Source organism: Loa loa (genome assembly GCF_000183805.2).
Source record: "Loa loa unplaced genomic scaffold supercont3.215, whole genome shotgun sequence".
NCBI lineage: Eukaryota > Metazoa > Nematoda > Chromadorea > Rhabditida > Onchocercidae > Loa > Loa loa.
Window position 1 is genome coordinate 14,245 of NW_018108395.1, and position 9,727 is coordinate 23,971.

Genomic DNA, 9,727 nt, shown 5'->3' on the forward strand with positions numbered 1-9,727 from the left:
TATATATATATATATATATATATATATATATATATATATATATATATATATATATATATATATAACATACCAGTTAATCGATTAATTATTTGAATAAGCGGAGAGTATTTTTTGTCTGTTTATGTAAACAGATAGTTGAATGAATTAAAAGTAGATTATTTTTTATAGTATATAAACAATAATAATAATAGTAATAATGACAATAAAAATAATAGTAATGATAATAATAACAATAAATAATAATAATAAATAATAATAATGATAATGGTAGGAACAGACATAACATTGCGCAGGATATGTTGCTTTTTATGTGATAGCGATCATTCAGCGACATTATCATCTCTCACATGATGATATATGGCAACCTTTTCATACGTCCGAAAATTCACTTATAATTAAAATAAAATATTTCCAAAGCTAAATTTACACGAAATTATCGTTATCTTTTTAGTGTTTTCTCTTTGTTTATTAAAAATAACCTGAATTTATTTGCAAATTTCTTTCTTTATATAAACAATTCAGAATTGTCCTGATATATTTAGATTTCTTTCGATATATCTGGTGTGGAACAACAGTTTCATGTTAAGATATATTTCAAACTTTTTGGATTTGTTTCTTTTTGTTTTATTCTTGTTTTGACATAGAATTGAATTGTTCATTGTTATATCAATTGATGGCAATGAAATTTTCAGCTTTCACTGATTTGAAATTGACATTTTATTTGCAGTGAATAATACTATTGGATGCTGCTGAAATTGTTACCAAGCAGATATGCTTATGCACAGTATTTCCGTTGAATGTGAAATTTTTATGTTATTCATGCTGTCTGTTTCCGTCAAGTCAACGTTCGGACAGTACATCATCGAAGTGGTATGTTCTTCAAAAATGAACTTTTGTTAAAAGTTTCGAAATCCATACTAATCAAATTAGGTAGCTTATTGTGACGTAAGGAACGTTAAGTCACCTAATGTTGTTGTTGACTGGGACGAAAAAAAGTTACTTTTACAAACTTCAAACAAGTTTGTATGAAGCTAATGCGTATTAGTGATTGAGTTAGGCATGTTCGTGAGAGGATAACAGATTAGGCAGAAAATTTTGCGAATATCCTTACGATGTATCTTGTAGAAGAGGGCGTTTAATCACACGATTGTCGAGAGTTAGATTTTGTGAAATTGAAATTCAGAATGTTAAGATAACTGTTCCACTAATGCAGGAAACTCTGTAACTAATAATTCATATTTGATTTAAGCATAGAGCAAATTTTGGTTTATCATTTTATTGAATACTGCATATAGGATGATGTGGGAGTTTTTTGTGGAGAAAAATTGAAGTTTTTAAATGTTTGTTTTTCGATTTTTTTTTTAAATTTAATGAAGAAATTTGCAGTGGGAACCGAGACCAGATGGGTTTCAAGCCGTATTGCAGTGCGATGCAACGGGTGCTGATTTCGGGGGTGAAATTCCAATGTTGGGTTTCAGTGCTAATGAAACTGGTTGTGCTTATTTTACAACACCTGAAGATTCTTGTCAGGATACTTTCGTAAGTTTATTTTATTTGAAATATCACTTTCAAAGACCGATTCGCTATTGGTTTTTACTTATCGATAAAAACATGTCTGCTCATTGTTCTCCAATTCTATTAGTGCTTTTTTCCGGCATCCACGAGATAGGTAGATCAATCTAACCACATCATGTTAAGCCAATTTCGGAATTACTATTCCTCATTGTCGTTGAATGACTGTTATTCGTTGAGGTTAGGTTTTTAGAGAATTTTTAAATCCGCTGTCAGGGTTTTACTCAAAAAGCCTAGTCCCAGAAGATTGGAAATATCGTGGTGTCTTGGGATTGGACAAATACGCTGCCGTAATCCAGGATCTGGCTAGAACAAAACTTCCTGCTTGCAAGTGATAAATATTGGAAAGAGAAGCATTTACAGAATAATCGGACCGGATGTATCAATTATTACGCAGTGGTACCTCGCGGTAATTGTAGCTTCTCCGAGAAAGTAAATGTTACGTTGTTATTGTTAGACGAAGATATATTTTTACTATACAGTTTTTTTTTCTTGTATTTTTAGCTTCCTTTAGGACTTCAATAGTTGTTGCTCTGCATTAGCAACCAAAAAGGATTTAATGTTCATTCAGTTATATGTGAATTAAATAGAAAATAAATGTTCCTCATTGTTACGTCATTTCTGTGACTGTGTCTTGTTAAGATGACGAATCTTGTGCACATAATAGCTATTTGAACTTTTTTTCCACTGTATATTTGGCTGATATGGAAACGGTAATGATTCTAGTGCAAAATTTAGGCGTACCATGTGCAAAAGGGATATCCGGATCCGTACAGTGCGCTGATTATATTTAACGATGATGGCCATTCACCGGTACCAATGGCTGGCAGTAAATATGCAGATCGAGTTTTGATTCCAGTCGTAATGGTAAGCCATGCATGCATGACAAATATGATGGGTCGTTTTTCGGCAGAGAAGGGGTTAGTTTAAAGGAACATTTTCTTTCATCTTATTTATTCTCCTTCCGTGTCTTGCATTATTTATTTTCATTCGTATGTTTTTATTGCTCTTTATCTTTCATCAGCTACGACTCCTGTCATTCGATCAAGAAAGGATGAATTTGAGATGCTGATCCTTCTTTTTCACTTCTCTAAGCGCGGTAGATATCGAAGTATGAAGAGCCTTTATTTATATAAGGGTTTATTTACTATTGCTTCTTTTGCGTGCTCAGTTGTTTTCTTATCCTTAATTATTGTTTTTCTCTTTCTAAATCTGTGTTAATTAAATTATACTCCTGTCTTTATACTGCGTTTTCCAGATATGTAGTTGCGATACGCGCTATTCCTGGATACTATGACCTTGTCAAGTATCTTATCCCTTTGATCGCCGTCGTTGCATTTTGTTTTGTTGTTCTTTGTATATCGTTGGTAAGTAATCGCTAAAACAAATTATTTGGGATTATCCTTAGTCGGTATAAAATTCTATCTATCATTTTGGTCGAATATGATGTTAGTTTTGTTAGCTTTTGCAAGTTACCGATGAATCTTCAGAAGTGTCGGCATCTAGGAAGGCAAGAAGGATTTAATTCAAGAACTGCTGGATAATAAACATCATTGACTGAGCGAAAATCCTTATGTTGCTTTATAATATTCATTAATTGTTTTAGGCAGTACGAGTATGTCGCGAGCGTCGACACTTAGCAAAGAAGAGATTATCGAAGCGAAATCTGAAAAAGTTGCCAGTTAAAAAGTTTAGAAAAGGTTTGCGGACTTTCCAACGGTGAATCGAAAAATGGCTTATAAAAATCGTATTATTCGCAAAAACTTGTTGGATTTCCCGAAATTTTTTCTCTTCACTCACTGCTTCTCGTTTTTTTTCCTCATTAAGCTGACGACTAACCTTTTTTGATCTCTTATCCCTCATATTCTTGCTTAGCCAGGAAATCTTAGTTCTTTCTAGGCTTTGCTAGAACTCCTGCGATGTTTTCTCCTCTTTGCTTATCTTTTTATCATTCGTTTATTTATTTACTATAAAACCGCTAACAACCTATCCAATAGACTGATTACAGTAAATCCGTAAAACATTATATCGTTATCTCTGATTCTCAGTTGTGTTCAGCTTGTCAGAATAATATATTGAATATCCATTGTTTGATAGATATAGTTGAGCACTACATTCGGATTTTTCAACAAATTTTTCAGGAGTTTATTATTTCATTTTTTTTTTTTCAGGTGATGCAGAGGAATCATGCGCTATATGCATAGATGACTTTGTCGAGGGTGAAAAGTTGCGTGTCTTGCCATGTAATCATGGTAAACTTTTCAGGTTTTTTGAACTGAAGGCAACATTCTTCGGAATTCTCGAATTCAATAAGAAACTTTCTTGTTTGTGAGATTTCAGTCGAAAGCATTAATGATTTATATGGCCATTATGGTTTTAGTGAAAAGCGTCAATGATTTATGCATTATTCAGCTTATCATTGTAAATGCATCGATCCCTGGCTTACGAAAGTTCGAAAAGTTTGTCCTATATGTAAACGGAAAGTTTTATCGTCGGGAGAATCTGATTCATCGGACTCCGATAATGATGGACGTGAACCTACATCGACGTCCGATTCTACAACGGCATATCGTGAAAACGCTCCATTAATTCGTAATGCTGAGGCGGTAGATTTTCTTGTTGTTTTTCTTGTTATTTTAAACAAATTCCTCTTAGCTCGAACACATTGTAATTTTTTTCAGGGAAATGGTAGATAGTAGTGTTTATTGAGTTTTAAACTGCGAATCATTTTCAAGACAATTTTCATTCCATTTGTTTATAACATGTTTGACTTTCCTTTTGCAGTTAGCATCTGGAAGTCCTTCACCACCGGCCCAGAGAGTAGGACTACGAAGAAATATGCAAGGTAATAAGCTGATGCACTACTTGAATGAATACAATAAATGAGAAATTCATTTCGTGGAAGAAAAACTTATGTATAAAAGCACTTTCCTCCAATTTTTACGTAATATGCTACCACAATATGTTTTCAGGTGGACGTAGGCCACCTTTACGCGTGATTATAACATCCCCTGCTGATACTCCTTTGCCTTCGCCTAGAACTGGTTATCTGGCTACTACTGGTGACGAGATTCGTGAAACTGGTAGTGCCAGTGCAATATCAAATCGAATTGAAGCAGTTTCTGAAACTTTGCGTCGAACTTTGCGTCCATATTATCGGCAAATTGTCAATAGATCGTTACGTGCCCCATGGAGAAACACTACGAGAGAGCCGGTAAGATTACACAATTGTATTGTTTATTAAAGACTGCAAAAAGAATGCCTTATAATACCGTCCGTTCCTTTCTGTGACGCATGCGGTACAGCAGGATAAAATGGCCAATAGTGGGTTTGTTTTGGAAATTTTTCCATTCTGGGAGTATTAGTTACGGAAATAATCGATACTTTTGGTAACAAGATGGCCCTGTTATTACTGACCTCATTCATTTTTTTGTTTCAGGAATGCGCTTCTGGTCCGACTGTACAAAGACCTTTTGTAGTCGACAATAATGCTTTTGATGAAAGCAGTGAATCACTAAATGTAGGTTTTTATTTAAAAATTTAAGCTCTTTTTATTTCATTTTCAAATCTATCGCAGTATTTTTGTTGAATGTAAAACTGAACCTACAGATAGCGGAACGCTTTTCTGTTGTTGATCAACATAACCCTGAAGCTGTAGGCATTTTTCCTTCGGAAGGAATCGCGGTGAGTGAAAGAAGTCCCTGTCTAACCGCAGCCTCCAGCGGACTAATTTGTGCCGATCCTGAATTAAAGATCGAACTATCCACTGATAATCAACAAATTGTAAATATTTTGTTCTTCCGAAGCTTTATTCCTTTTTTAAGAGTAATTAATGTTAGGAACAAAGCTTATAATTCCTTTTTAAAATCCGAACAGTTTTCGCCTCTTTCTATGTTTTTTACATTTTTGATTATTTTTTTAAGACTCTCAGCTTACTGCACATTTACTAGTGTACGGGAATTCGCGCTCGATTATCAGAGAGTAAAATCATGTCATAGTATGCTAGTCATTTTTGTTTTGATCGAACATGACTTACATGTGGATTTGTTAGTAGAGGGATATTTTTCCAGGTTACTACTAATGACAAAGTTTATAATAGCGAACCTGTTGCAAATGTTTCACTTTGTGCCAGACATAGGTATAACATTTCAATTTTTTTTTTGTTAATTAATGTTGTCTTTAAACTTTTTTGATAAGAAAATTTGTTGAAAGCAATCATGCTGGTTATCAAAAACTCTTAAAAACCCCAAATTACGATACGATGAAATTTCATTTTTTGCATTAATAATTCTGAGGGTACATTCCGCCTTTCTTTAATTATTTTATTAATTATTCGTTTTTCTTTAATTATCCGGTTTAATTACTTATTTGTTTCTTTAATTATCCTGTTTCTTCTTTTAATCTGATTGAATACACTTAGTTGAGAAAGTCTTTTATGTATTAAACCTGTTTATTGTAGCTCAACTCCTGATTCAAATTCTACGATTAACGATTCGATAGAACATGGTTCGAATGTTGGCGAGCAAGTTTTGAAATTTGAAACTGCGAGCAATATTCAACAAGAGAATGATTGAAACTAGTCAGAATAATTTTTTCTTTTCTTTTTTGCAGTTATCATTTTTTGTCAGTTTAAATGGTCGAGGCTCAGCCAGTTAGGGTTCATTTCTGAGTTATATAACGTCCACTGACCAGTTATTGGCAAAAAAAATTTACTTGTTTCCCACATTAAAATATAGAAGAAATTATAATTTCTCGATTTATGTGTAGTAGCTTATTGAATTTGTGGGGTTTTCGAAGAATCCTCAACAAATTGATCAATTAGGTGATGCTTTAGTTTCCATCTTGTCTCTTTTAATTAGTCTTTTAAAGCAGCTTGCTAAAGTTTTTCAATTGAAAAACAAGTTTTTCAATTTTTATTTTAACGGTGCAATGGATATCTGGTATATTTGTGAATCGTTAGAGTTTTTGTTGTACCTTAATTCCAGGTGTATTACTAAAAATTCTTTTACCGTGTTCCTTTTTCTTATCCATTATCTTCGACCTGATCCAGAAATTTTCGAGATTTGATGGGATAAGCAAGCATGAAAAACGACATGATCTACGGTGCAGAAGTTTGCTGCAGAGTTAGCATATCAAGCATCCATTTATAATATACAGATATATTCTATAAGCATTTACTAGAGTGCCACAAGCACTAATGCGGAAATATTGGCCATCATTTTTCATTCGATAGACTCATTGATTTATATATCTTAAAAACATTTTTGGAAATTTTTTTCTCGTTTTGCACTAAATGAATTTAGAAAGCTTGTAAAAAGTTCTGTTGATAATACTTTTTACTAAAATTCTTTTGAATTTTAAGAAGAAAAAGCCTTGCATTCATTACGAAGTTTAAAATTTACCTAAGAAAAATTTCATTTTGGATTGAGGAAGGACAGCATGGGTTAATGACAAATCTCGCCAGAAAGTTTTTTTTTTTCAAAAAATTACCGATAATTTTCATTAATGCTCACCATTTTGCCGACCTGAATTTCTTCATTGTCTTTCTACGTTTTTCCTTTTTTTCTCATTTGTTTTTGTGTTATCATTAGTTTCTCCATTAATGCTGCTACATATTTACACACATATATGGTGGTATTTTATGATTTCTTCTTTTTCTTAAAGTGTTTTTCTTTCTGCTCTAAAGGAGGTATTGCTTCTTCTTTCTCTTTGTAGTTACATAATGACAGGGAGCTCCCAATCAAAGTTTATTTAGGGTCTGAAATTTTCTCCGAATTTTTCTGTAATTAAAAATTTTCTGAATCTTTTCGTTTTGTATAATATAATTTTAATTTAAATGTTATCCGTCTGATTCGTTTTATACTTCTGATGCTTTTTTATAGCGTATGAATTTTATTTTTCGCTCTTTTCTGATTGTGACATTTTTAAAATTAACTATACTTGATGGAACCAACCATAGGCAAAATCTATTGAATGAGTTAATTTTTAGCTATGCACAGTGAGAGATTGCAATATTTGTATATGAAATTCGATGGTATTATTGTCACTTGTAATGCTGAGCCTGTATCATATACTCAAGTGTTTACTTCTATATTCATTCATTTGAAACTGTAAATATCTGTATAAAATAATTCACCATTTCTAGTTATTCTATTTTAATCGGCTTGCTTAGGAGGATATCATTAGACATGGGGAAATAATATTGGAATTAAACATTCTATGTAACAGTAGTATAGAAATTTTTTTTTCGCATTCTTACATAAATCAACGATAAATCTGATTGACTTTTAAAGTGTTTTTTAGTAAAGTTATATCTTGCCAATACACTTTGTCATACTAATTTCGGATGAACTGTTCGATTCGTTTTGATCAATGGCTTATCGTCTCCATGCGAAAATTTTAGGTAAATTGATTTGACTGATCGTCTTTGATGTATCATATGCATAGAAATTAAAGGCGAAAAAACATTAAGGCACAAAACATGGCGATGGAAGTGGGTCAATTTACTCAAATTTCTGACACCTACACCTATTAATGAAAAACCTTTCTGGAATTTTTCAAAAAATGATACCATTCATTCTTTCTTTTAAACATATTTATTAGTTTTTCAAATTTGCTTATTCATATATTAGCATTCTTTGGGGTTTAAATTTTAAAATGAGTAAAATTTAGAAAGAAGGTAATGTTTGCAAAAATAATTCTTTCTTCGTAGTATTATTTGATTATATAAGCATCAAAAAGTAACTTTCTTATGCAGACTTATCAATAACAATTATGAAAAGGGGAAAAATGGATACAATTAGGTTGGAGATTAGAATGAATGGAAGAATGTATGTAATTAAAATTATGCGGTAAAGATTGAGAAAATATATTTCGGTTCTGCATACTTACTTCTCTTATACATTCACATAAATGATGGATAAGATCGGATTACATTTAAATTAAATTAAAATACAAATGCAGAAGACATGGCAATATTGTCCTATATACTTCAGTTATTTATTATTCACTTATTTATATGTATTTATTTGTATCTATCCTTACACCTGTTTTTGAATTATTTGCCTATTTACTAATGCATATTCAACTATGAAATTATCGTTTCATCATTTTTACGCAAATTATTTGCTGACGGTGTAAATAATCAATAATAGTGGCATATATAGCAAGTAAACGATTTATTACTTTAATTAATTTTTTTTTACTCTAAAGTGAATTATTGCTCACTTAATTATTCATTTATTTAATTAAGTAATCAATCAAGAATTTTACTCCAATTTTTTAATAAAAATTATCCTTCTTTACGGTGTAGATAATAATTATAAGGAGATATTATAAACGAACAGGTTAATTATTTTATTTTTGTTATTGGAATACGTTCATTTATACATTGTGTTGAATTTATATTTAACTAATTTAAATACGATGCATGTCACTTTGTCATACTATTATTAAAGCATTATGTTTGATTTAAGAATTGAAATAATTACCGTAATTAATAACTGCTGAATAAAACATCCATTCTTTTTTTTTCTTTATACGAAATATTCCTTTTTCAATCCACAATCAAAATTATTCCAATAAAATTATTTAAATTATCAATTGTAAATGAAATAGCACAGTTATACAGAGGAAGTGATACAAAATAATTATCATTTGAAATCAAATTAAATTAAATTGATGAGTTAGGTTTAGCATGACATTTTTTGTTTTTTTTTAAAATCTCCGACAGTTAGTTATTATTGCTAAATTTGAAATTTAAATATATTGGTATTGCCTATCAGTCTAATATGATCTATTCTAGTCTAGTTCAATTTAATCTAATTCTAATCTGATCATTCTAAAATAAGTAATGAATTCTTGTATTTTCCTGATCCTTAAAAAGTAAGAAATATGGTAGATAATAACTGAGGAAGTTTTGCCGGGTTATCGATCATTTTTTTACTATCAAAATTTTGCAAAAAGGAAAAGATAAAGGGGAGCTGAACTTAATTCCAAAAATTAGAGCATTTGATCGGACTAGCATATATTATCAGAGTAGCATATATTATCATATATTAGCATATATTATCATTATCATCACTTATTTGTGTGTTGTGCATAAGCATATATATATATATATATATATATATATATATATATATATATATATATA

At 31.0% G+C, this 9,727-nt stretch overlaps 1 protein-coding gene across 1 annotated transcript; it reads left to right on the plus strand.

Annotated features, from left to right (window-relative positions):
- The first annotated feature begins 719 nt into the window (after positions 1 to 719).
- Positions 720 to 6,229, plus strand: LOAG_09777 (hypothetical protein). Its single transcript, XM_020448019.1, has 14 exons — positions 720 to 870; positions 1,387 to 1,539; positions 1,936 to 2,004; positions 2,311 to 2,492; positions 2,831 to 2,939; positions 3,179 to 3,272; positions 3,744 to 3,824; positions 3,985 to 4,178; positions 4,357 to 4,417; positions 4,545 to 4,786; positions 5,012 to 5,092; positions 5,182 to 5,355; positions 5,643 to 5,710; positions 6,032 to 6,229. Exons 1-14 carry the CDS (start codon positions 772 to 774, stop codon positions 6,144 to 6,146), a joined length of 1,722 nt encoding a protein of 573 aa, XP_020301802.1. The 5' UTR covers positions 720 to 771; the 3' UTR covers positions 6,147 to 6,229.
- The last annotated feature ends 3,498 nt before the right edge of the window (positions 6,230 to 9,727 follow it).

What these genes read in the sequence shown, in the direction of transcription:
- LOAG_09777 (XM_020448019.1), top strand. Translation starts at nt 772, where the DNA reads ATGCTTATGCACAGTATTTCCGTTGAATGTGAAATTTTTATGTTATTC. An exon ending in ATTGTAGCTTCTCCGAGAAA is followed by an intron (nt 2,005 to 2,310) that starts GTAAATGTTACG and finishes TGCAAAATTTAG; the next exon opens with GCGTACCATGTGCAAAAGGG. An exon ending in TAATTCGTAATGCTGAGGCG is followed by an intron (nt 4,179 to 4,356) that starts GTAGATTTTCTT and finishes TTCCTTTTGCAG; the next exon opens with TTAGCATCTGGAAGTCCTTC.